At 44.8% G+C, this 27,665-nt stretch overlaps 2 protein-coding genes across 11 annotated transcripts; both read right to left on the minus strand.

The window, feature by feature from the left end:
* Nucleotides 1-261: 261 nt before the first annotated feature.
* ehd2b (EH-domain containing 2b) lies at nucleotides 262-10,028 on the minus strand. 4 transcript variants are annotated; one of them, XM_037774276.1, is made up of 8 exons: nucleotides 9,620-10,028; nucleotides 8,447-8,560; nucleotides 8,090-8,338; nucleotides 7,826-8,002; nucleotides 6,694-6,809; nucleotides 2,665-3,077; nucleotides 2,382-2,546; nucleotides 262-1,638 (listed from the first exon to the last, which is right to left on the minus strand). In XM_037774276.1, the coding sequence occupies exons 3-8, from the start codon at nucleotides 8,308-8,310 to the stop codon at nucleotides 1,090-1,092; spliced, it is 1,641 nt and encodes a 546-aa protein (XP_037630204.1). In that variant the 5' UTR covers nucleotides 8,311-8,338; nucleotides 8,447-8,560; nucleotides 9,620-10,028; the 3' UTR covers nucleotides 262-1,089. The 4 variants fall into 4 exon arrangements, with proteins under 4 accessions (XP_037630204.1, XP_037630203.1, XP_037630205.1 ...); XM_037774275.1 differs by having other exon boundaries at nucleotides 8,090-8,341; XM_037774277.1 differs by having other exon boundaries at nucleotides 6,712-6,809; nucleotides 8,090-8,560.
* A 494-nt stretch (nucleotides 10,029-10,522) lies between these two features.
* Nucleotides 10,523-27,608, minus strand: bicra (BRD4 interacting chromatin remodeling complex associated protein). 7 transcript variants are annotated; one of them, XM_037774241.1, is made up of 15 exons: nucleotides 27,477-27,608; nucleotides 23,941-23,986; nucleotides 23,785-23,830; nucleotides 23,187-23,252; nucleotides 20,859-22,910; nucleotides 20,488-20,676; nucleotides 17,670-18,296; nucleotides 16,315-16,507; nucleotides 16,127-16,224; nucleotides 15,823-15,957; nucleotides 15,055-15,104; nucleotides 14,813-14,961; nucleotides 13,927-14,021; nucleotides 13,723-13,843; nucleotides 10,523-13,621 (listed from the first exon to the last, which is right to left on the minus strand). In XM_037774241.1, the coding sequence occupies exons 2-15, from the start codon at nucleotides 23,979-23,981 to the stop codon at nucleotides 11,823-11,825; spliced, it is 5,661 nt and encodes a 1,886-aa protein (XP_037630169.1). In that variant the 5' UTR covers nucleotides 23,982-23,986; nucleotides 27,477-27,608; the 3' UTR covers nucleotides 10,523-11,822. The 7 variants fall into 7 exon arrangements, with proteins under 7 accessions (XP_037630169.1, XP_037630166.1, XP_037630168.1 ...); XM_037774238.1 differs by lacking the exon at nucleotides 27,477-27,608 and adding an exon at nucleotides 26,991-27,429; XM_037774240.1 differs by lacking the exon at nucleotides 27,477-27,608 and adding an exon at nucleotides 26,991-27,428 and having other exon boundaries at nucleotides 13,723-13,825.
* Nucleotides 27,609-27,665: the final 57 nt, after the last annotated feature.

The raw sequence follows: 27,665 nt of genomic DNA on the forward strand, positions 1-27,665 counted from the left end.
AGGTCAGAGGTGACAGGTTTTTCTCACCAAATTTCTGCCTAATCTTGGAGCGTTATTTAGCCTCCTTCCCGACAGGCTAGTATGACATGATTGTTACCAATGGATTCCTGAGGTTTTCTAGTTTCATATGATATCACCTTCACTATAGCTCTGAAACTGAACCGGCTACAGCCTCTGAAAGACAGTAAAGTCAGTCGGGATCACGGGGCTATCAAGATTTGTCTGTTTTTTCCTTATAAAAATGTCACTAAAGAGACAAAACACAGTCACGGAATTTTATTTGGTTACAACAACATAAGAACAGTTTGGTGGAGCTGTGTACAGTAGTCAGTAATGTATCAATCCAAAGTTAATCTCAGCACATCATGTTCTTTTATGCAACTGAGGTCTTGCTCCTGCGCATACAAAACAACAGCAACAACATTACAAAAATAATATATAAAGTTTATGCACAAAAAATTGTGGCACGTAAAGCATCAAAAGTGAAATGCATTCGGGTTATTAGATTTGTGCTGCCAGTTTGAGTAGCAAAACGCTATAAACAATCATTTGAGCAATTTAAGGCTTTTGTAAATAAACGTGTAGATGACACCCTCACTGGAATGACCTGACCTGGAAATGGCATAATCCTGCAAATCACCAATACTTATAATAATACTGTGCCACTCCAATCTAAGTCACTGAAGGAATGTTACATTTTAAAGATTTAATACAGACACAGTTTAGCTCTGTATTCTTTCAGATATATGCTGAATACTGCCAGCCTTTATTTACTTCTGCTCTGCAAACACAGGTAGATATATTTTTAAAGCTCATCATGAAAAGCTAACTTTGAGGAGCCAAAGGGAAGAAGCAACCAGACCCGTGTGACTTCTTAATACACAATCTTTTGCAGGAAGTAGTCTCAAAGGGTTGACTTGCACTTTGATACAGTATGTTCCATTGTGTGAGACCAAAATCAGTCTCAGAGGGAAAAGCTGAACGCATTACATACAAACATTTTTTTGGACTTGGGTCTGGGGGGAAAACAAGAGCAAACACAAACAGTAGCACAGCCAATAGAGAGGAGTCTCTTCCTGTGTGACATGTCTATGCATCGGAACCCTTCTGCCTGCGTTTGGAGGGCGGGATCAGACGCTCGGGGAGCTCTGGGGGCAGACCGTGGCCCTCCAGTTTGACCTCGATCAGGTGGCTGGCCAGGGCAAACTCTTCAGCATCCAGCATGCCGTCGTGGTCCACATCCGACAACTTCCAGATGCGACCCAGCACCGAGTTGGGCAGGCGGGAGCTCTCCATCCAGTCCTTGGCCTTGTTGCCGCTCAGTTTCCCCTCGTTGGGAGCGAGGTTGTAGAAGATTTCATCATATTTGGGCTTGTCTTTGGTCACCACCCAATCTTCGTCCTCCTCGCCCCCCTCTCCGTTCTCCTCGGCGAAGGGGTCGCCCTCTCCGAACGGTCCGGCGCGGGTCCCGAGGAAGGCGCCGCCCTGCACGCCCAGCTGGTCACCTGCTTCCAGCTCCTCCTGCCGCAGGAGGGGCATCAGTTTGGCGATGTCGCCGGAGAGCAGCTCATCCAGGGCTGCCATCAGATTAGGCTTCAAAGTTTTGAATTTACTGAAATCGTGAACCATCAGTTGCTCCTTCAAAAAAGGGAAAGATACAAATGTGTTAGCTATGGAGCTTTTTTACTATCTTTATTCAAGAGCGTGGTCTTTCAATCTACAAGCATGACTTACTGATTTCACGTTCAGATTTTGTAATGCTTTCCCTAAAAACCCTGTCCTCGCACTCAAATAGTGCCTGCTTGTGCTTAGATTTGCTCTGCTTAAACTACATTCTTGCACTCAGATATACTGTTGCTTGCACTGATTTTCCTGCCTTCCAGCTTCAACCCTTTCCCTCACACTCAGGCTGCTTCTGTGTGCTCGCAAAACATCTGCTCTCAGATTTGTCCTCTGCTCTCAGATTTTTTTGTGCAAAATTCCACAACTAATAGAATTCCAGGAGTAGTGTGAATGAAATGATCCCCGCCTCATTGCGGGTGTCTTTGCTTTACAAAGCCCTGACGGGCGGTTACTTTTTAACCAGGTTCACCCACTTCAGCCCTCCAAGGCTTTATAACAACATATCTGAGTGTAAGCATACAGTCTGAGCAGAAGTAGAGCAAATCCAAGCGCAAGCATGGGCTATTCGAGTTTGAGGTCAGTCCTCTGAGGGAAAGCATTACAAAATCTGAAATCAATGAGTCATGCTCTCAAATTGAAAGACCACACTCTTGAATAAAGATAGGAAAGAAATTCCATAGTTAGTAGTTAAAGAGAAGTCTTTACATAGGTGCCTCCCAGATGTGCCCAGTAGTGATAAAAAACAGACTCGGACTAACCTGCATTTTTGTACAATCTGGGAAGTCTCCAGCAGAAATGTTGTGCTGCAGCTGGATCTTGGAAAAAATCACTGGCAGCTGGTAGATCAGATTCTTCTTTTTATTGTCCTTCCTGAAGACAGAAGGCATCTCCTGCTTCAGGTAGCTGATGATGTGGGCATGGACCTGAGATTAATAGCACACGTACCAAGGTTTTAACACAGCTAACACGATTAGAGTGCAACAATGTCAACCAGTCAATTCACATTTAGTAAACACACGACGGCATGCCGATAAAACCCACCCTAACCAGACGAGCCCTCTTGACCAGGTCATTGAGCTTGCGTAAAGCTGCGTTGCGAGGGAGGTTTTGGATGTCATTGAACAGATCCTCCTCCTCCAGCTCAAACAGGTTCCGGTTGTCTGTAACCATCAGTGGCTCTGCCCAGAAGGAGCCGATGTAGACGCGCAGAACCTCCGGGGTGCCGAACACCTTCCCCAGGGACCACATGAGCGCGCCGTACACTCTCATGAGCTGCTGGGTGCCCACCATGTCGGCCTTGTTGAGCACCACACGCAGCTTGTCCTCGTTGCCCTTCAGGGCTCCGATGGCCTCGGCGAACTCGTCGGATATCTCCAGCTTGTGGGCATCAAACAGCAGGATGATGCGGTCCACGCGCTCCGCAAACCAGCGCAGCACAGCAGCGAAGTCATAGCCTGGTTGGATAGGAAAACTAAAGTATTCAGAAATCCAAGCGGTTTGCACTACGCCAGGGGTCAGCAACCTTTACTATCAAAAGAGCCATTTTAGGCAAAAAGTAAAAATACAAAATCTGTCTGGAGCCACAAAACATTTGAGCATTGTAATGAAGGTAACACAGCTTATAGTCTAAGTATATAGTATATAAGTGTAATGCAGTGAGGGCCAAAGAGCAAATGTACTACGGAGTATTAGGGCCACATTGAGGGGAAAAAATCTGAGATTTCCAGAATAAAGTCGTAATTATACGAGAAAAAAGTCATAACTTTAGGAGAAAATAAATCGTAATATTACGATAATAAAGTCAGGACTTTACGAGAAAAAAGTCGTAATATAACGAGAATTAAGTCATAACTTAACAACAAAAAAAGTCTTAATATCACAAGAATAATGTCATAACTTTACGAGAAAAAAGTCGTAATATTACGAGAATAAAGTCATAACTTAACGAGAAAAAAAGAAAATAACACGTAAAATGACTACTTTATAATATTATGACTTTATTCTCGAAATCTCAGATTTTTTTTTTTTCCTTAATGTGACCCTAATACTCCGTCGTACTGTCGTACCATAGACCTACAACAATGATAAATAAAAATGAAAATGTAAACAAAAAAACAGTTATTCATTTCCACTAATTTTTTTTAAAAAATCCACAGGGAACCAGAGCCGCAGGTTGCTGACCCCTGCACTACACAAAAAAAAAAGGCAGGAGAGGGAAGAAGGTCGACACAGACACAAACCCTTCACACCTCTTGTCTGTATCTGTCCAACCCAGCTGTACGTTCAGACACTAGGGCTTCACTGTATACAACATACCACTGTTCTTTGAATTTGAACATGGAAAATATCAGTCTAGTCCAGTGGTGGAAAGTAACTAAGTACATTTACTAAAGTACTGTACTTTAATACAATATTGAGGTACTTTTACTTTGAGTAATTCCATTTTATACTTTACTTACTTTATACTTTTACTCCACTTAAAGGAACAGTGTGTAACATTTAGGGGGGTCTATTGGCAGAAATTGAATATAATATTAATAAATATGTTTTCTTTGATATATAATCACCTGAAAATAAGAATTGTTGTGTTTTTATTACCTTAGAATTAGCCGTTTATATCTAAATAGGGAGCGGGTCCTCTCCACTGAGCCGGCCGCCATGTTTCTACTGGAGCCCAGAGTGGACAAACCAAACAATGGCTCTAGATAGAGTGCTCCAGGGATGACATATTTTTGTAGGCCAACCAGGAAGTTAGCATCGCCCTGGTTCCCTCGACAAAAAGCAAATGGGATTTTTCCATCGGGTTTCCATAAGCTCTGTGGCAAACACACGTTTATGATACTTTTGTTCAGCAAGATAATCTCCACAAATGAACACCACTTCTATGATTTTTGAAGCGTGAATGCAATCGCCAAAAAATAAAAAGCTAACGTTAGGCTATAAACAAACTACACCACGGTCGCACGAGCGCAAGTATACGCAACGAGGCTGTAAAGACGGACGAGTCGGCATGATGACGTTTAGTAGTCTCATTTAGCCACTTGTTAGCAAACGCCTTTTTTAAGACACATTAAGGCTTCAAAATTCACGAATGGGGTATTTACTGATGTATTTTATATCATAGAACAAAATATTGAAATCTCTTCAGCTTGTGTTAACCACAGACCTTATTTCAGGCATCTAACTAAAAACACATTCAGAAAAACCCATTGACTTCCAGACGAGGGAACTGGAAGTGCTAAAATGCGAACTCATTTCTGGGTTTTAGGACTCATTCCTGTAGCACTCTATAGGGCCATTCATGTTTTTGTGTTGGACACTGTAATTCTCCTACAACCTTGGCATACGGAAGAAGGGATAGGTGATTGCAATCTGCAACAGCATCGCTAGATGCTGCCAGAACCTACACACGGCACCTTTAATACAAAATATTATCAACAAATACAATATTTTATATTGTTATAGATTAAGCTACACAGCAGTATGTAAAGTAATTAAAAGTATCAGCTGCAACATTAACATGATGAATACATTAATCTATCAATAATTATATTCCAATAATATACTATTTTATATAGTATAAATATGTATAATAATAATAATATATGTATACTATTCTGAAATGAGTCATTCTGCATAATAAGTACAAGTTAAACAAAACCAATTTTCATATTTTTGAGTGATCAACATGATCATAATAAAAGGTCAGTTCACCCAAATTACAAAAAAATAAAAGAATTCTCTCTTACCTCCTGTGGTATAACCATGAAGAAATGTGTTTTTTATCCTTCTAGGTTTTAAAGGAGCAGTGTGTAGGATCTGGCGGTATCTAGCGATGAGGTGTGGAGTTTGCAACCAACTGACATCTCTCCCGTGTGCCAAGCGTGTTGGAGAGCTACGGTGGCCGATACGAAAACGCGAATGGCCCTCTCCAGAGCCAGATGTTGAAAGAGTAGCGTAGGTCATTTGGAGCAGAGCCAGTGCTTAGTGTGTGTGTGTGTGTGTGTGTGTGTGTGTGTGTGTGTGTACGTGGGTACGTGGGTAGTGAGTGGTGAAGCAAGAAAGAGAGAGAGAGCGGCTGTAACAGGAGCGAGTAACGTTATCGACTCCGGCCCAAACAAGAAATGTTAACAGAGTTTGGTTTGTCCGTTCTGGGCTACTGTAGAAACATGGCGGTGCAACATAGCGGACTCAGTGGAGAGGACCCGCTCCCTATGTAGATATAAACGGCTCATTCTAAGCTAAGGAAAGCACAACGATTATTATTATCAGTTGATTATACACTAATGAAAACATACTTATTGATATTATATTCCATTTCTGCCAATAGATCCACACTACACACTGTTCCTTTAAGATATCCATCTCTGTTTGTGCTGCTCACAGAACAGCGTCATATTTTCCAAAAACAATGTCCCAGTTACTCTGAATAACCCACAAACTTGCACTGGAACTAATTCCTACCAGAGAAATAGTTTGGATTATGCAGAAAAACTGGAACCCTCTTTCTCGAAGGACTTGTTGATGCAGATTTTTTGGGGGGGTATTTCTGCAGTGCTGTGAGCACCACAAACAGCATTCCATTCACCTCCGTCGTACTGGGGGGGGTGGAGGCAGACATCTCACAGATTTCAAAACCTCAGCAGATAAAACCAAAACCATCTGCAAGATATCGCCACCATTGGTACGTGAGGAAATATGTTTTGCACAATTTGGATGAACTGACCTTTTAGACGTATTAGTTGCTCATGCAGATTGACTTGAGTAATAATGGGTTACTTAAAGCTTGGATGAATAGAAAAGTGAAAAAACCCCTACTGTGAGATGATGATGGTAGTTATTTCTCAACGTTACATTCCTCCAGATGTGGTGATGTATCATCTCTGTTGCTAATTATGATTTTATGGCTGCTCAGTGTAATGTTAAGATGCTTTGTTGCCCTGCTGCCAAGTGTTATTGTGACAGAGTAAACTGGTCCCATGAGTTAGACAGGCGTGCCAAGGAGATGAGATGGTGAGCCAACGTTCGGGGATGTGTGTCTCTGCAGGTCCCCCCATTCCCTCTCCTCACCTTTGTCAGCTCTATTACCTCGGCTCACTCTCTGCTTAGCGCCGGACAGGATCCCCGGGGTGTCGATGATGCTGATGCTCTCCAGGACCTGGTTGGGCATCTGGGCACACTGGAACCTGGCATTTTTACCAGCAGACAAGAGACAAAGTCACATGATACACAGCCATAAGACTGAGAGTTCAGAGAGGACTGAAGGAAAGTTATCTAAATCATGTGAAAAATAGTTAGCTCTTATCAAAGCAGCCAATGTGATCTACGGAGCAGATTTGGAAGCTGCCCTCTCAACACCCCCACCACACCCCTCCCACTGCAGGCTATTGTGTTCAAGCAGGCCTCTCATTGCTGTGGGCTTCCTGAAGGAAAATGACCGCCACTGCCAGAATCAAACAATAAGTCCCTCTAACGATGTACGGCTTGGAACAACAACACCACTTCCTGCGGCTTATGAGCTTAACGAGCCCACCGGTCCCAGAACAGGAAGTCAAAAGCAAAAGGAGACGGAAATACGTTCACAAAACACACCCTGCATGAGGGAGAGGGGGGGACTCCGGAAAAAGCTGGCATCAGATATTTCATGTTCGAGCCGCCATCAATGGTAGGACTGTGTGTTCACGTCTAGTCTGCATTTCTAACAGCAACTTTATTGTAAAACGTGTCACTTCTTTCTTGGTTTACATCAGTGGAAAAACATAGCAGAGCAATCTGGCAGCCCAGGCGGTAAACAGAGTAGAGGAAAGAACTTCAGTGTTAACAGAATCCCTGAGCCTCACAAATTCTGGGACTTCATTTATTTGTCTTTGCCCCGAGGGGGCCGTGGAGCCCTCTGACCTCGTCTTTGAACTTGCGTACATCGCGGTTCCTGTACGAGCACATTGGCTTTCATCACCCTCTCGAGTGATATCGCTCCCTTTCTCCATTTTTCCACAAATAAGGAAAGTTCCTCCCCGCTCTGAAATTTGGCACAGGGACTCGAAATTCCAAAGAGCTAAAAAAAATTCCGTTATCTCTCTTTCCCTGTTGCCCTTTTTTTGGTTTCTCTCACACAGTCTGTCCATTCCACTCTGATAATCTATCCTGGCTGCCTCTGTGGAATCATTACACAACACGCTGGGAGTAAAACATCTGCTCTCACCTGTTGAGAAAGGTGTTTCCAAAAGGGTTGAGTTTGCGGAAAGGCTTGTTTGGGTCTACGATGAGGGCGTTCCCGGGGATGACTCCCTCCACCTCCCCGTGCATGATGGCAGTGAAGCTGTCGGTGGTGGGTTCAGGTCCCACCCTGCTCCCAGGGATATCCTGCTCCAGTAGATACCTGTCAGTCACACATATAGCTTGTGATTACTTCAGTACTGGTTGTTAAATAAACGCGATCTAAACAAATGTGTGATGCACGTCTTACTTGATGAACGTCGTCTTTCCAGTGGAGTACTGTCCCACCACCAGCACCATGGGCTTATTATCGAAGTCTGCGTCCTCCATACTGAGAGAGTGGAAGTCATGGAAACCGTAGTACTCCTCCAGAGGCAGCAGCTTCTTACGATACAGGGACTTGAGCCCTTCTGTCACAGTGCGGATCACCTCAGGCGCCTTCTTCACATTTTTTCTCCCCCAGCGTGACATGTTGATTGACTAACAAGGAGATTGGGAGCTTCTTGCAAAAAAAAAATTAAAAAAAAATCAGTGTTTCTGTTGTTTGGAGCTGTACTTCCTCGGAAGACCTTCAGGTGCTTCCTGTATTTATGTGAACGCTGCTCACTTGTCCTTGAAGCGTCCGCTGCACACGCCGAGAGGGACGATAGGGACGATGTTTTTGTTTGAAGGCTGGATCTTCCCCTTTGATGACAGTCGCCACGCTGATAACTTCTAGACCCTGTAATGTGGACAGAAAAAAGGAGACAAATAGAGGTTAATCCAGATGGTAACAAAAGTGTCTCAGTGTTCTTGCACCTGGTGATCAAAGTCTGCACACAACCTAGAGTAAGGATGTGGAATCTGGAGTAAGCTTCAGCCCACCAGGAGTCTGCCAAGCATTGTCAGTGCATGCCTGGAAAAAGTTGGTGTTTGCTCTGGAAAACTCGCAGACCCAACCCAGCGTCAGGATTTGCAAAGGCACGGCTCATTTTGTTACAGTGAAATGAGTAAGACATTCCTTTTATCCCCTGCAGTTTCTCCCAGCGGAACATGACATTCACGGCTTAATTGTTCATTTAAGGAAAAAAAATCTCTCAGGGTAGTCTATACATGGAAACAAAATTAACCCTTTTTTAAACTGTAGTCTGGAAACACTGGATTAGGGATTGAAGGCACAACTCATTAGAAGCAGACTGACACAAAGGCACAAAGGTAAGACACGTGTCAGCAGACAGTAACTCATCCATGGAGTGCTTCTTTCTTACGTTTGAAGTAGGGGAAGAAAAAAAACTGCCCAGAGGAGAATAGGCAACACAGTCCTGACATGTCACAAGACCACTTTGGAAAGACTTCTAGTCAAAATGGCGAACAACAGCAGAACCATTAAATGTGATTTGACCGCCATTACATAGAAAAGCACTGTGCCAGCAGCGCTGTACGAGTAAAAGTTGTTTTACAGGCGAGAATCAAATGCTTGGTTAAAGCTCAGGGATCAATTTCTAAAGTTTGAGGATGGTGGAAAAAAACCTTGTGGGTTTGTTCACCACAATGCAACACAGTTTAGAACTTGGGAGCAAGAAATGTAACATGCAGGGGCAACAAGTATCAGGGGAGTCATACGTTAATATCCAAATGAAGGAATGGAAAAAGCTGTTCAAAAAGTTAGAAAATGTCATATCTCATTAATTCTACAGCCACATACCATCTCTACCACTACTGTATCACAATCTGGACATATTCAAGTAAAAGTGTAAATACAAGCTGATCATTATAGTCAAGTTTAAAAAGGAGTATTTACCAAAGTTTTTATGAAGAAAGCACGGACTTCTTCAAACGCCTTGATCTCCCTCTGTAGACTTGCCCTCTGGAGTTTGGAAAATATTTGGACTAGAGGAGACAAAAACAGTCTCTTGGAAGAGCTGCTGCTACATGTATGGGTGTACCTCTGACAGCAAATAGGAGCCGCAGCGCAGCGTCAACACAGCTAGATTACAGAGGGTCGTTCTTCTCCAGGGCTTAATGTATTTCAGATGAGCTCCAGATTCTGGCAGGGTTCCTTTACTCTGCTTGCTGAAAGAGCACAAGGCAAACAGTGAGACACACCACACTGAGGCAAATTTTTTCTCTCCCCTTGCTCCAAGTTTAATGCGCCTCCTCCTCTCTTCCAGGGATGCCTGGCAACACTGTGGGCAGCACACTAACACTAACACTCTGCTCAGGGCAGGGATGAGCAGAGCTGTGGTCGGAGGGCGTGGACCTGGAGGAGGAGGGGAGTAGGGGGGGTGAATAAATAATTTGGGTGGAGTCTTTTTTAAACATGACATAACCTCTGTCCTTTTGCAATATTTTTGATGATAACACAACCTCGTGCTGCACCCCTCCGGCTCCATGTTTTTCAATTGTTTTTTTTTTACTACTCAAACTATTGTATCATACGTTTACAGATGTGACACTTTTTCCCCCCCTCATCAGTCTAACCTCTCTTGCTCCTCCCAAACTCTCTGAACCCTCTAGGCGAAGAAGCACACAAACCAGCTCTACTTTTTCCACTTCCATGCACCGCCTACTGGCTGTCCGATAGAAAACACACCCCACCAGCACCCGTTACCACCATCCCCATCACACAGCACTCCTCAGTCATCATTAGTCATCCAAAGGAATGTAGCCTGAAGCTAGACAAATGACTAGAGGACCTGCAACGTTTTCATAAAAGAAGCAAGGTTTAATTTACAGTTTTACTAAATGTACATTTCTTTTTAAAAAGTATTATACACAATAAATACAATACAAAATTAATCTGTAATACTATACTTCAAATTCTCTTACGGTCTTTTTGTACATTATTATTGTTCCTTTTTTTCCCATCTCAATGCTTGTGCTGTGTTTGTTTGAATTGTCCACCAAAAAAGAAAAAAAAAAAACAGATGGGAGGCAGTGGCAGAAAACATGAAACCAACTGACTGAGAAGAAACACAGAAACAGTTCAAACCGGCCTGCCCCCTGCTGACTGAAATGCATAAAGTCCTAACCTGGCATTATGAGCAACAGCGGGGCAAGTGTGTGTACATGTGTGTACGTGTGTGTGTTTGGAGGTGTGGTCTAAAAACAAGAACCTTGGAAATCATGTGACATTAGAAGCAGAAAAAGAACAGAATTTTCCTCACGACATCTCATTAACATCTCAACAGAACGATACTACAGCATCAAGAGAACTGAAAAGGAAAACAACTTCACAAATTTTCTAAATGATTTTCTCAACACTTTAAAATGCATGCGATGTGAAATGCAGGCATAAGGGAGGCTGAGGCAAATTGATTTTTCGAGACCAGGAGTAGTTGCCTTGTGAGCGGTGTAACTAAGGAAATTTATTCCTGATGAAGACTGTATTTAGCTAATGTGCTGTTTGCATCTGTAGGGCAGCACTATGTTTGTGATAAGAGAATCAAATCTGGTTGGTGAGGGAAGACGTTTTGCAGTAGGAACCTGGTTGTAATCTCCTCCGTCTCTCAGCTGCAGGTAGCCAAGTTAAAAAAACAAACAAATTGTTGACATCTTAACTGTTTAAATGAGCTGCCTGATGCTCATTGAGACAACGTTTTAAACCAGGAGATGTGGATTAAGAGACTGGTGCTCAGGCCACATGAAAGGAATGTATGATTACTGAATGAGAAAAAGAAAAGATCCAAAGTGAAAAAGGGGAGAAAGAAATCTCTGACAGTTTCATCTTGTTACTCGAGCTTGGCTGAGAGAACACATACAAAATGCCAGACATCTGCATGACAGTTTAACCTTTTGACCACACGCCTATTCCACCACGGGTCTACCTCAGGATGTAAATGACAAAGAAATGTCTGGACAATTCAAATGGACAAACAAAGCCAACACAGCTTGGCAGAGTAGTACAGTGATACTGTTTTCACAGTGCCCCCCTCCTTTCCCCTGCCTCCAAATCTGTCTCTTAGCTCCCCCTTTTGTCAGTCTGGCCTGGAGCTGAGGGGCTGTTATCTGCTTTGAGTCTGGGGCACCAGGCTGCCGTTGTGGCCGCGGCCACCGACCTGAGGGTGCTGGGCCAAGGAGGAGGACGAGGAAGCAGAGGAGGAGGGCGGTACTGAGGGTCTATGGGATGAGGCTGCCGAGCCCCCCGGGCGCTGGCTTTGGTGTTGGTGGGACCTGCTGTTGCCCCCTTTAATGTGGTGCCCGCGGGCGGAGGGCTCCTGCTGCAGGTTTAGGATGCTGTCGATGGCACACTGCAGGTGCTCGTTCAGAGAGTCATCCGGAGGGCTGCCGCTGGAGAAGCTGGCATTGTCCATGTCGGGGGAGTCCGACTTGCAGCGTTTGGCAGGAAGCAAAGAGTCTCGTGTGAAGGAGGACTCCGGAGACGGAGGCCCAGGGGCGTGCTGGTCCATTCTGAACGTCCCACCTGCCCTGTGTCTATTTTTCCCACTCGCCCTCTTGTATTTACTTACATCCGTCTCTTGGTCTGTGTGCTCCTCCTTTCTCTCCTTCGCTCCCTCCCTGTCTAGGGGCTGATGGTGCTGTGTGGTTTTGATACCACGGTTAAACACCTCGTCCATTTCGTCCAGCCCCTGCATTGCACTCCCTAAACGGCCCGTTTCGTGACTCGACTCTGTGTGCGAGGCCTCCCTTCCTCTTTTCTCCACCTTCACGCTGGCTATAACTGTCCGCTCGGAGGGGGGAGATGAGGCCTCGTGCCTGGGGGGCGATGGTGTGGGTCTGGGGTAGGACAAGCTTTCGTCTCCTCCCCCTGGGACACCAGGTCTCACCCGGGGACTAATGTTTTCCCGGTAGGTTTTTCGAAGGGGGAGACGGCACGTTGTCTGTGAGGGAGTGGCAGTGGAGGCAGAATTGTGTTTGACCCGACCCACGTTGTGGTGATCCAACGTGCCGTTCATTTGAGTGGAGGAGGAGGAGGACGAGGAGGAAGAGGTGGCGGACCAAGTATGAGAGGAAGAGGTAGAGGAAGATGGGGCTGCATTGGGGGGAGCATTACCTCTCAGTGGTGGGTTACACTGAGTGGTTGCTGTGGTGACGGATGAGGCAGAAGAAGCAGTGCATACGGGGGACTGAGTTCTGATGACTGTAGCAGGAGGAGTCGATAGAGGCTGGGACTTAGGGTGCGGTACAGCAGCTTCGAACTGGGGCTGAGTCTGAGGCTGGGATACGGACTGGCTGCTCTGCTGAGGTTGAGGTGTGTGCACCGGGTCTAAGGCAGTGTTGTGGACCACCTTACTGAACCCCGTTTGATCCTGCTTGATCTTCAGCTTCAAGCCGATCCTCCTGCGAGCCTCGTAGGTCTTGATAGGCGGTTTGCTGGTTCTCTGCGGGACAGCGTCGTCGTCGTCGGCCGCTTGAGAGTTGAAGGACGAAGAGGAGGATGCCGCCGGAGCACGACCGAAGGAGGAGCTCTGGCCGGTGGGGTCGGCCAGCCTGCCCGCTGCAGCTGGAGTTGGGGGACAGCTGCTGGACCAGGACACAGAGGCTCCGCCCCCACCCTGCTTTATTACTAGTTTGGTAGAGGGGAAAGGGGAGGCGGACGGGGCGGGAGGAGGTGCTGGAGCGGGAGCCGGAGCTGAAGCAGGGGCTGGAGATGGAGACGGGGTGGGTGCAGGAGGAGGGTTTGGGGTGACGTTTGGGTGAGGGGCTGGAGCAGGAGTTGCAGGTGCGGGAGCAGGGACAGCAGCAGCCACGCCTCCGCTCACTGATGTGGCCTCAGCAAAAGATGATTTCTGTTGGGATGAAACTCCACTCTCCAACATGCGCGCGTTTGCCACAAACTCCTCTGCAATGACAGAAACAGAATGATATCATTAGCAGCATACACCAAATTTAGATCAGGACAAACACAAAACCATATATTGCCAAAAAACAGCGGCAGGGTACCTGGTCTCTCTCTGGCCAAAATCCTGTCCTGATTCAACGCTATCTTCTCCTCCTGAATGAACATCCGGTCGATCATCACCATCTCTGCCGAGGGGCCGAGTCTCTGCTCGGGTTTAAACGCCAAAAACCATCAGTTCAATATCAATTCAGGACAAAGGAGACAACAAGAAGGCATATGGTGACAACGTTGGTTTATAAACTTACTTTCGACTCGGCGAAGAGCAGGTAGCGATACTTATCCAGCATGGCCTGGGTCCTTTTCAGCAGTTGGCAGGAGACCGTCTCAAATTCATCATCCACTGTGCAAGAGAACAAAGATGTTCATGAAGATCGTGAAATGGGGAAAATACTAAATATTAAAATACTAGGGCTGTCAAAGGTAATGCGATAATAACGCGTTAACGCAAGATGGTTTTAACGCCACTTATTTCTTTAACGCAATCGATCTTCCGGAGGTTGTATTTGGTAATTGGTACCATGCACCATGTCATTCTCGTCGCGAAGGAGGTTAAATAACGCTCCAAACTTGAGCTAAATTTTGGCGAGGAAAAACTATCAAGGCCATTTTCAAAGGGGTCTCTTGACCTCTGACCTCAAGATATGTGAATGAAAATGGGTTCTATGGGTACCCACGAGTCTCCCCTTTACAGACATGCCCACTTTATGATAATCACATGCAGTTTGGGGCAAGTCATAGTCAAGTCAGCACACTGACACACTGACAGCTATTGTTGCCTGTTGGGCTGCAGTTTGCCATGTTATGATTTGAGCATATTTTTTATGCTAAATGCAGTACCTGTGAGGGTTTCTGGACAATATTTGTCATTGTTTTGTGTTGTTATTTGATTTCCAATAATAAATATATACATACATTTGCATAAAGCAGCATATTTGCCCACTCCCATGTTGATAAGAGTATTAAATACTTGACAAATTTCCCTTTAAGGTGCATTCTGAACAGATAAAAAATGTGTGATTAATTTGCGATTAACCATGGACAATCATGCGATTAATCAGGATTCAATATTTTAATCGATTGACAGCCCTAGAAAATACTGTATATTGGCTGCACTACTATGGAGTTTGTTACCTTGTTGATAGTCTTGAGAAGAGTTGGCAGTTCCCTGGTAGAGATGGTAAGGCAGCAGTCTGTGCAGTGTGTCCTCAACAGAGTGGAAAGGAGCACTGTAGTTTGGGTGAAGCACTGAACCCTGCTGTTTCCTCAGCTGTTCTAGCATCCTGCAGTGACGTGTATATAAAGAAATACTATTTACAAAAAATGGCTTTAATGAGTCAGTTGAAATAAGCCATTCAAATTCATGCGGCACACACCTGGCTTCTTTGCTGGGCTCTGCACTGAAAGGCATCTTCATTGTTGTTGTCTGTGATGTGAACAAACATTAAAGATTTTGAAAATGGGAGAGACCCCACATATAACGACATATTCAATTTAACAGATATAAGAGTCCCGTCTAAAAAAAAAACTGAAATCACGCAAAATCTCTCGCGACCAAACGTGACTTTAGTGTAAACAAACATGGCGGACGACGCGCAGGAAGAATTAGCGATGTTATTTTTTGCACTACTTTGTACTGAAAATTCACGAAGGATGGATGGATGAAGTCATGGAGACACGTTAAATAAACACTTATTTCAGGTCCAGGTCCATTTCACTACTTTATGCTTTGCGTTTTGCATTAGCTCATGCATTAGCCGTGGCCACCAAGACAGCAGAGGTTGTCCTTCTGCTTCAGTCAGCTTGGTTCTCAATTGGCTATCGTTCTTTCCCATGTGACTGCTTCATCGGCTGTCCTCGGGGGTTCCCCACACACAATGGGATATCCGATCGTAAATATTGAACATACGATTTGAAATTGGTGCGGCCAGGATGGCCTTCCGAGCCAGTCGAGGGATATAAAAAAACACTCATGTCAAATCTCACACCACAGAAATATCTGGAAAGATAATCTTCAGACCCATCAAAAAGAATCGGGGCTTTGCTGACAATCATCAATCAGGCGCAAAACCGGTTTGATTTTCGTGTAGTGTGTATCCGGCAGTTTTTCAGGACCTCGCTAACATGCGGTGGCACTCCTTTACCTGAGTTTGTACTGGAGCTTGGAGCTGTGGAGCAGGCATTTGAGAAAGACTAGCTCCTATCACCTGCATCTGCATCCCACCTTGCCCCAGAGGCATCCCTCCGACCGAGCTGATCACCCCTGGCTTTGGCTGAACCTGTGGGGGAAATCAGAAAGTGGGTTGGATGCTGATGAAATACATGAAAGCAAACATTTTAAAAACATCTTGAAATACAGTAATGACTGGTGGGAAAATTTGGAACAGCTATCACACAATGCCACCATGCATGTCCTAGAAGGAATTGAATTGGAGGTGTGATCTGTACCTGTGCAGGCTGAGTAAGGCTGGCAGGAGTGACAGGCTGATTCACCATAGCTCCAGCTGGCCCTTGGCCTCCTGAGAATACCTGTAAGTCACTTGATGCTAAAACAAGAGGAAAAACAAATCATTACAAAGGGGAAATACTTCGAGGTGTGTTCAGGGTCCTGCTGTTTTGCATCATTAGTGTCTAACCTGTAGCAGGAGTTTTGACGAGCACCGACGTCGGCTGCAGCACTGAGAGAAGCTGAGCAGGTGTACCAGCGCCGGCTGATGATGCAATCACCACTTTGTCAACAGGCACATCTTGCTGGGAGCTGAACTGACCGGTGGCTTGAGGCTGAGGCTGAGCAGACTGCTTGGCCTGCAGCAGGATGTTCTGCTGGACCTGAAAACACATCAGGACAAGTTTTATTACAAGTTCTGTACACAAGAAATTCTAAATGACCCAGTTTGGTTTCCTAAAGCCTACGGACTCCTGGTTTGTACTGGTAAGTTGATCACCAATCCAAACATCAACTGGAAATTCTGCATTTAACTTATTCTTTCTACAACAATGTAAAGGAGTGTGAAAACATCAGGTATACTCGCCTATTACAAGCAGTAACTTATGGGATGTTTTCTTTCTCTTTCCTTCCTTTAAATATATTGAACTCATTTGAATGGTGGATAATAATCACAACCACACATATGCATCGCAGGTATTACATTCTACAACAGTACGAGCTGTATCAGATAAAAAACACGAAACAGTTAAAGCAGCAGTAGGCAGGTTAGAGCAAATATGATTAAAAAAAATAGTTATTTTATAAAACGGTCCTGACAGTAGTGCATGAGACAGGTAATCTGAAAAAAAAATCATGTGCCTCTGTGTCCTCCGGTGCCCCTAATGACATCTGCAAGATCTCACAGACCGGAGGAAAACAACCAATCAGAGCCGAGCTGGAGCCTTGTCGTCTCTGAGCAGCTGTCAGTCACTCAAAATGACTATTTCTCACATGAAATGTTTTCAGAAACATCTTGTAGTGTACTGTTTAGCTGTAAAATGAAAAAGTTTGTGACCCGGCCGCCATGTTGCGATCATTTGATGAGATACCAAGCACTGCCCACCGACCGGGGCAAACTTTCTCATTTTACAGCTAAACAGATGGTGAATGGACTTGCATTTATATAGTTCCTTTCTAGTCTTCCGACCACTCAAAGCACTTTACACTTTCATACACTGATGGCAGAGGCTGCTATGCAAGGTGCCCACCTGACCATCAGGATCTAATCTAAATCTAATCTAAAATACTCATTCACACACCGATGGCACAGCTTTCGGAGCAATTTGGGGTTCAGTATCTTGTTCAAGGACACTTCGACATGTGACCGGAGGAGCCGGGGATCGAATCACCGACCCTCCGATTGGTGGACGACCTGCTCTACCTTTGAGCCACAGCCCAAGTAAGTCAAAATATAAGACTAATTTACTGGTAAGTCCTCTCATTGCATGTAAATTCCATAACAACTTTTCATTACAAGACGTTTGTGTTGAACTGGGACAATACCTGGTGTAGCTTCTCCAGCAGCTGCTTCTGCTGAGGTGAGGGCTGGGTGATGGCCGACAGGGTCTGAATTTGCGCTCCTACTAATTGCAGGTGGTGCTGCTGCTCCGCTGTCACGCTCTGGATGGGAACCGGGGCTTTAACTACAGCAGCGGCAGACGTGTTGACAGGAGGAGCGGTAAACTGGTGCTGTGCGGGTGGTGCAGGAAGAGGCTTGGGGGACTGCGACATAGGAGGCATATCTTGTTGGTAAGGGGCAGGCTGAGAGGCCGGTCGTGGCTGAGGCTGAAGCTGAACTTGAATGTGTGTCTGCTGGGTCTGCGTCTGCTGCGGCTGGCCCTGTGGAGCGGGTTGGGGGGACTCTGCCATTTGGTTGTGGACAATAAAGAGCTGAGGGTGAGATGAAGGTGTGCATGAGCGGGAGGGAGTTAGAGACTGTGGCTGAGGCTGAGAGGGAGGACGCGACTGCTGTTGATGGTGAGGCGACTGGATCTGCTGGCTCAGAATGAGAGGAGACTGGGAAGGCTGGGGTCTGTCTGCCACTGGGGCCGCTGTGGCGTGAGTGGTCAATGCCGGTGAGGTGGGCATGCCCTGGATCTTCAGGGACTGCTGATGTCCACTGGAGGGTACCTGAAGAAGTGGAATCACAATATACTGATATGCTTATTTGATTCAAGAATGCAAACTACATTTTAACACAAGAGGAAATCGAGCAGAAAATCACACACACTGAAAGTTCTGCATGCACAGTATATAGTAAATATGATTCTAGTACATGGTTCAAGATTTGACACTAGTTACAAAATAGGACTGGGCGATATGGCTATATCCAAATCTTAATTAGAATCAAAATATATTAGGGCTGTCAAAGTTAATGCAATAATAATGGACATTTTTTTTAATGCCAATAATTTCTTTAACGCATTAACGCAACTTGCGATGTTTAGGTTGTAGCGGGATCATTTGAAACCAGAAAAAACTGAGGAATCCATTGGTACCAACCATGTCATACTAGCTTGTTGCAAAGGAGGCTAAAACTTATACTAAATTTTGGTGAGGAAAAACTGGCATGGCCATTTTCAAAGGGGCCCCTTGACCTCTGACCTCAAGATATGTGAATGAAAATGGGTTCTATGGGTACCCACGAGTCTCCCCTTTACATACATGCCCACTTTATGATAATCACATGCAGTTTGGGGCAAGTTATAGTCAAGTCAGCACACTGGGTTTTACTTTGCAATGTTATTTGAGCATATGTTTTTTTTATGCTAAATGCAGTACCTGTGAGGGTTTCCTGGAAAATATTTGATATTGTTTTGCGTTGTTAATTGATTTCCAATAGTAAATATATATATATATATATATATATATATATATATATATATATATATATATATATATATATATATATATATATATATTTATATAGAGCAACATATTTGCCCACTTAAATACTTGACAAATCTCTGTTTAAGGAACATTTTGAACAGTCATGCGATTGATCGTGATTAAATATTTTAATCTATTTAATCGACAGCCCTAAAATATATATTATGATATGCATGCAAATGTATGCATGATTATATGAAAAATACTTTAAAAGATTTTGTTTAATACACTGACAGTGTTCCACTGTTATGCATTGCATTATACAAAACTCTTCACATAGGTAAAACAACCACCTCAATAACGTATTTTGTTGGGGTTTAATCCTACTTTGCTTGAAATGGTTAACTTGCACAACAGTTAAATGATAACATATGATCAATATTATCACAATTCCACTGAAAATCGATATACGTAAAATAAGGAATTATCAACCAGCCCTGATACAAAATTACACACACACACACACACACACACGTTGGTAAAACAACACAAAACAAAACAAAAGCAAAGTGTTAGATTTTAAAATCTAGTAGTTGCTGAAGTAAGAGTAGTAGAAGCCCACTGATTTGTTTTTCTAGCGTTTGAGGAGGATTACACATAAAAAGGGAGCAATGATCATTTGGCGAGCAAAAAAGAAAAACAGTTGACAAAAGCAAGAATCAAGATCTGCGGGTCTGTGATGGAGGAGTAGTAGGTGATCTGAAGACTTCAGGGACTGGGGTCAGGGAAGCATGAATCATTGTTGGGGGAGGGAGGGGTGTCATTACACTGGTCGAACTAGGGGTTACACGGGGTAGTGGCACTGTAAGCACATGAGGGTCTAAACGATAAGTGCGGGGTTGAGAGGTGTGCATTGATTGATTGATTGATTGATCAGTCATTGGTCAGTAATGCAGCAGATGAAGGTGAGTTGATTGATTCTGATTGAGCACAGTGTTAGTAAAGAGGTGAACAAGTTGCACTTAGCACCTTGGTAGCTCTGCGATTAAAAGCACGAGCAACGTTTTTGTATTCTGTTACAAAATACATACAATAGAATGGATGAAAACATACCAAATTAGTTAAAGTTAAAAAAAGAAAGAAAGAAACAACTGGCACTTGATTGCCACTCCCACATTCTATAGAGGTGCATACAGCTAAATACTGAAATAGCACAGTGGCTGACACACAATACATATGGACAGCTGGAATGATCATGCCTTTACATAGAACAAAGCGATGTCAGAAACACACAGAAGCTGCAAGCGAGTAATTCTTGATCTTAGGAATTGCATAGCAACTGTGAGAGCCATGGAAGCAATGACTAATGCAGAAGAGAAGAGCAGAGCAGTGACGGGGAAAAGGTAAGATACCCTAACATTGTGGCAGCAGCAGCAGCAACAAGTGGGGGTGGGGGGGCGGGTGGGGTCTTAACATAAAGGGGCATTTCTACCTGCTTTACCACTGCTGTCATGTGGGAAGGGCCAGGGGAAGGGCTGTGGCTCTGACCCACCCAAGAGTCACTTAATTGGTTGTCATGGACAGTGGGGGCCGGAGCAGTGGCGCTGTTGCTGCTGACGATTACGGACGCTGGTACGCCCACAGAGGGGGTTGACTCATTCTCTGTTTGGTGGTGCTGCTCCTGATAGGAGTACATTTACCATATCAGGACGAGGGAGGGAAGGAGGAAGGGGATTGGAGGGAGGGGGGGAGTAAAATAGTAAACCAAAGAGGTCAGACCAAGATAACACTCCATGCATGTTATTTATTTTTTCAGACAATGTTAACTGTACACAATTAAAAAGCAAACGTGCAAACACTGACCTGTTGCAGGAACATCTGCAGAGACTCCTGGCTCAGGATCATACTGGAGCCCTGGTTGGTGAACAGTAACCTCCCTGGACTGTGCTGAGCCTGATGGGGGACCAGCCCCACTGCTGTGACAGAGGAAGAGGTGGACACGGACATGGACGGAGAAGAGCAGGGTACGGTGGTAGCCGTGGACACGGAGGAAGTCGGTTGCATGGCGAGGATAGAGGATTGCGGTGCGTGCTGCTGAGTGGGATGAGCAGCCTGGTCTGTGGAGCTACCCAGCACGGTGACACACTCTCCAGGCTGGCCTTGAGCCATGGTCGCTGCTCCGGTGCTGCTGCTGCTGGGGACTCCACCCGGCTGAGGTTGCAGGGCTGGTTGAAGGCTGACTGCGGGGCTCAGCCCCTCCACCTGACTGAGCATGGTCAGGGAGTTCTGGATCGGCATGCCCTGTATGACTGTCTGGGCATGACCTGAGACAGTATGGGTCTGCGTCTGGTTTTGACTCTGAGCCAATGAGACAGGCATCTGAAAGAGGGTGGGTGTGCCCATCTGGCCAGACTGGAGCTGAATGGGTCCGGAGAGGATGTGGGCAGCCCCAGGGTGGCCCTGTGAAGTCAACATCTGACTCAAGTTGATCTGGTTTGCGATGAGCTGTCCACCAGGACCCTGACTAGTTATGATGTGCCCCCCAGGGTGCTGGGTCAGGATCTGCCCACCTGCTTGTAGCTGTGGCAAGAGAAACTGGTGATTCTGACCTTGCAGAACTGTCTGAGAGGGAATAACGATGCTGCCTTGTTGGTTTAACAGGTGTACACTGAGAGGCTTGCCCGATTGTTGTGCTGCTTGTTGCTTGAACAGGGTTTGTTGAAACTGAGGGCCTTGTGTTGTGGCTTGAGTAGTCAGGACAACATTAGAGCCTGGCTTTCCTGTCAGGAAGGCTACATTCTGAGCAGCAGAAACTGGAATTTGCTGCAGCCCTAGAGCCTTGTGGGCATCGTTTTGCAGGGGTTGGGGTGCTGGCTGTGGGTGCTGCTGCTGCTGTTGCTGTTTGAAGAGTTTCTGTTGGATGGCTCCCCCCTGAGGGGGTTTAGGCTGAATGGGTGTTGGTGTGCGCTGGATGATCACGTTCTGCATGATTTGGCCTTGCGTTTGCGTCTGGGGTCCGATTCCTGAACTTAGAGTGGTGCTGCCGAAGCCCACGAGCCCAGCAGGAGCGGTCATTGTAACGCCACTGCTGCTGTTTGTGCTGCTGACACAAACAGCCGGTCCATTTAAAGCTGGAGATCCCAAAGTGGCTTTGTTACCTTGGATCAGAAGTCCGCCCCCTGAGCCTCCGAGCCCCGCCTGAGAACCAGCACCTGATACCTCTGGCCCAGACTGGTGCAGCTGGTAACCACCCATGGCTTTAGCCAGGATTGGCTGCCCAGACTGATTGATAGTCATGACTGTAGGCTGACCCACAACCTGAATCTGTCCGATACCCAAATGTCCAGACTGACTCCCATTAGGAAGAGCTTGGAGACTTGAAATGGGTTGAAGCGTCACATTTCCCATAAATGGCTGAACATTAATGGCCTTGTTCATGACCTGTGGCTGGAGTTGAAGGCCCTGCTGAGCAAGCACTGACCCCAGCATGTCAGCTGTGGCATGGGGAGGAGTAGCAGTGGCGCTCGCGGCTGACCCAGGGAAAATTGCTGCTGCTCCCCCGACACCAACACCTATGCCTACACCAACAGCAGCGCCCCCAGCACCAGAGAGGCTGGTATCAGGCAGTGTCTGTACCACCTGCGTGAGGCCTGGAATTCCAAAGGAGCCCAGGTCCAGCTCAGCCTCTGCCTCCTGTAAGCTCTGCTCTGTGATGTTGGCTTCAGCCAAGCTCTGCTGCAGGATGTCACATGGCTCGTGATTTGTCCCAATGCCATTGCTCCCACCTTCGCCACCTGGGGATCCTCCCAAGATGTCATCATCCTCCAGGAAGTCCAGGTCAACACTGACTCTGGGTAGGCCTGCCGGCTCATTGGCCGACAGCTGGACTGCAGGCTGGACCTCTGGTACATGGCCCTTAAAAGGAAAGCAGGAAAGTAGTGAAACCAGGTGATGAATGAATTTGATGGCTAGATGTGATGGCGAGGAGTGTAACAGAGTTAACACAGAAATGCAGACATGAAAACCCCACAGAAACCTCTTGTAACAACCACAAAAATAACTCTTGTAACACTGCGGCAAATCAAAGCTTGTAGAGTGTAGATATGTTAGTGGAAAGGGAGGGTATTTGGAGATGCATGCTACATAGATGGATAGAAAACAGAAGGAGGAGGATTGGGGGATTTTACTCACCCCAGTGGTAGAGAAGAACGAGCTGGAGGGGTCACTCGAACCATCCAATAGGTCGTCAGTGTCCAACTACAGACACACCCACCCAGGATAGGGACAGACAGAAACCAAAGGCACCCAAACCAGCACGCAAAAGCCACCAGGACAGAGAAACATACAGACCATCAAACAGAGGAGGAGGGCAAGGGAAAGAACAGAAAACAGTCCAGAGAATCCAGATTGTAAAGAACCAGCGAAAAGATAAGCGACAGAGGGGCAAAATGATAGGAATAACACAGAGTTGGGAAGCGTTAGTATTAGCATTTCTCATTTTGTGAATTAGCCTATAAAGGTAGGGCAGGCTGAAACTAGAAATGGTGCAATCAAAAAGCAAAGACATCAAGCAGAGGAAGCCGTTAAGAAAAAGAATAAATGAAAGCAGTGAGGGACGTGGGTTTCAGGGTGCATCAACACGTAATCCGAAATTGCCTTCAAGTCATGCGAGGCCCAACGAAAATAAACTAAGACTCCTCATCACGTCAATTACAAACCCATTTTCCGTAGCTATGAATCCCATGTCTAACATACGTGTCTTTGTTCACTTCATTTCTCTCATACTCACAATGGTCTCAGATCCATGAAGAAAGTCATTGAGAGCTTCTGGGTCACTGCAGGACAAAACAATGTGATTTACAACAGTCCGAGGCAAAATGAAAGAGACGACTCAACGGTTTGTTAAACGTAAAACTGATCTTGCACGGCATCAGAGATGACTTACCAAATTACATCTAGAAGGCACCTGCCATCTTCATCATCCATGACAACTGTTAAAGATGGAAAAAGTCCAATGATGATTTGTTTCATTATCAATACTTCTTAAAACAAAAAATAACAACACACAAAAAATACTCCTTCCCCAACTAAATACAATCTCCAACTATGTGTTCACAGTTACATTTCTATTATATTGTTATTATAACAACACAATATTGTGTGATTTTCTAGCTCCATATTTAGTTATTGTTTAGTGGGTCAGTGAGGTATGAGTGCTGATTTATAGCTGAATTTTGAGTTAGCCACATCTGATGACGATGAACAACTTAAAAACTGCAAATACTCCTTTGCCTCAGTGTGACAACTTGTAATGTCCCATGGTTATACGTTATCAACAATAATTTTATAGTCAAAAATCAAAATGACATTTGTTGGATTCTTTCAGCCCAATATCAGTATCACACATTTTCGGCATGGCTGGTCGTCTTTCTGTTGCTGTGTTGATGCTGTCACAAACGTTGTACTAGAACTACAAAAAAACTCCCAATGTATCACAGAAGACTAAATTATGTTCAAAATAACTTTTGATTAAACTCCTTAACCCCCCTGAGAAAGAGTAAAGTGGGTCGTTATCACAGACTTTACTGTATTTCAGAGGCTGTAGCCGGTTCAGTTTTGGGGGCTAGAGTGAAGCTACAGATATCATATGAACCTAGAAAACCTAAGGAAACCACCGGTACCAAACAAGTCATATTATCTTGTCGGGAAGGAGGCTAAGTAACGCTCCAAATTTAGGCTAAATTTTGGCGAGGTAAAACTGGCACGGCCATTTTCAAAGGGGTCCCTTGACCTCTGACCTCAAGATCTGTGAATGAAAATGGGTTCTATGGGTACCCACAAGTCTCCCCTTTACAGACATGCCCACTTTATGATAATCACATGCAGTTTGGGATAAAAACTATGCAGTATTTTGCATGCAGTATAAATGTGTTATTTTTGCCTATTCTCAAAATAGTGTATTTGAATACTTCTGCATACTGGAGTCCCTAAACAGTCTTGTAATTACATAAATGGGGTATCACTGTAAAGCTGAGACTATTGTGGATCCAATGAGCCCAGTTGTATTAATCTATGATGGTGTTCAGATAAGATAAGATCTTCCTTTATTAGTTCCACAGTGGGGACATTTGCAGTTAGTCCCCATAGTAGCCATTTCATTTTAGTGTGACCATTTTTTTTTTAAACTTGACCTCACTGTATAAATGACCTGTGGTGACCTCTAGGAAAATCACAGCCTCATGAAATTTTACAGCTACAAACTAAAGACATAGGGCATTCAGAAGATGGATGGTTTTCCTCGGTATATAGACGATAAGGGGTTTGTTGAGCAGTTTCCAGAACAGAAGTGCTCGCCATCCAATCACCGAAAAAATGCAATTCTTGCATAAATCTCCAAATGTCAAAAGTTTTTTATACCAAATCACAGCATGGCTTTTTCTGTGGTGTTTCTCAAGGTCTTGGTGTCTTAATGTGGTATTCTGGACGGATTATTGATAATTTTTATCAATTCTCAAGTGGTAAAAAAAATAAAAAATAAAGGTTAAATTTAGCACCAAATCTGTGTAACAAATGGTATAAACCCCAAAATTGCTGCAACAACTCATGAGGTATTAAGTGAGCATGGGAATGACCATCATATACTTCCATCATAATATTCTGAGTACTTATACACTTTCACACTTTATTTTAATTAATTTATTAGTGTTTATTTCTGATATATGACTGGAACAACTTGGCACACAGTGCTGAGCTACATCTTAAATTAATCTTCAGGTTCTCAGCTTTCAGATGATGTACACCACTTCTATGTGACCTCCACTGTTGACCTGCTATCTCCCCCTAAAGACCCCCTGTACCCCTCTAAAAAAGACAAAAACTGGTCTATTGCGAGTCTCAGAGGGTTAATGATTCTTAGATAGTAAAGGGTACACGGTTGGTTAACTGCATCGTGAGTCCTTACAAGTCCTTATGAAAGTGTTACTTTATTTCCTAAATATTCTTACAAATTCCACCATAGACCAAACATAGTAACATCTCGTTTTTTGGCCAATGTATAATGTCTCCATTGTTTACATTTGTTTTTTGCACCTTCTTGAAAATCTTTATTGTTTATATTTTGCAACTCTATATATTTGCATTCTTTTCCACTTTGTACTGCAACACAACTATTTCCCTCTGGATATATAAAGTTTTATCTCATCTTATCAATTTTGTTTTTGTTAAAAATCAATGTCAATAGTGAATAATTTCTAATCTCACAATGTCTGTGATTTTCACATTATGAGTAATCTCATACATCTCTGGAGCTTGCAGTGGATCTTGTGAGAATAAAGCAAGGAAACAGGCAACTACCTTAAAACACATAATTAAGATATCTGGGTTCTTTAAATAAATAAAATAAAGTTTGGATTTTAACACATTAAGCTCATCTTCATCATCAGTTGTCATATTTTCATGTACATACAATTAATAATAAGAAACCCTTGTAAACCATCCTGCTGCTGAGAGATCAAGCATCAGTGTTGTTTGCTCCACACCGACACCGACACCGACAGACAAACAGCGGACGGTAACAGACAACAATCTGAAAACGCGCGGTTTTCACAGCCTGGACAGATTTAGAGTTGCGGTCTCTCTCTGAATTTAACCACAAAGTCTCAATAACTGAGCACAGCACTTCAAGTAACACCAAAACAACAAGTCAGCCATATCTCCAAACCCCCACATCACCGCGGTCATTAGAGGAACACATCCCCCCTATAGTTGCCGCTCTAACAGGCAGCGGATCGGAGCCATTGCTCGCTGAGAGCAGCCTCAGTGCGCAGGAGATGAATGGAGACGCTGCAAGCGGCTCGCTACATGCTAGCTGCTGTTTTCAAACAGCTCCTGCATGCATATTTCACCCATTTGTTACATAACACAGTATTTAACAGCAACGCAACTGACTAAAGACTCTAATGTAATAAATCGTTTGATTTCAAACCCCCGCTTCACCTCTTGTTTCCAGCATTTTGATGCATCTGGGTTGCATTTCGTTAGCCTAGCGAGCTAGCCTGCTAAGCCAACCAGCTATCAACAATATGAGCCGCTCAGCTAGCTGGAGCTTTGACATTCAAAACAAACCAGCGACGGACTCAGTTTTAACTCTCATACTGCACAGCGGAGCTTCAGATCAGCCTCAACCTGACGGTACTGTTTTATAAGAGGTGTAAACGCGATGTCGTAGCGAGCTGTGTGAGTGTGCTGGCTGGCTAGAGGAGAGTAAATGTAGGAATAGTGTTGGATGAAGAGAGAGAGGGGGTATGCTGTATGCTTGGGAATTCGCTGGTAAATGTCTGTGTCTTTTGGGCCGTGCAGCGATGTGTCGGCTCGGCGGCGGTAGCGGTGCAGTTTGCGGCTCCGCAGCGGAGCGTGAATATCGCAGCTTTGTTGCAGTTATTGGGATTAATGGAGAAATCTGTACATTAGTAACAAACTCACCCGAGACGAGAGAGGTGCAGGCAGCGCGGGGTCTCCAGGACAGCCTCGCACGGGCTGCTGTACAGGACCCAACTACAGGCAGGAAACAGGAGGCTGCCGCTCTGCCTGACTGAAAATCATAGAGGCTCCTGTGTGTCTCTGTGCCTTATCGACAGGGCTGGAAGACGTATTGTATTAACTTAAAGTACC

The sequence above is a fragment of the Sebastes umbrosus genome, chromosome 7 (genome assembly GCF_015220745.1).
Source record: "Sebastes umbrosus isolate fSebUmb1 chromosome 7, fSebUmb1.pri, whole genome shotgun sequence".
Taxonomy (NCBI): domain Eukaryota; kingdom Metazoa; phylum Chordata; class Actinopteri; order Perciformes; family Sebastidae; genus Sebastes; species Sebastes umbrosus.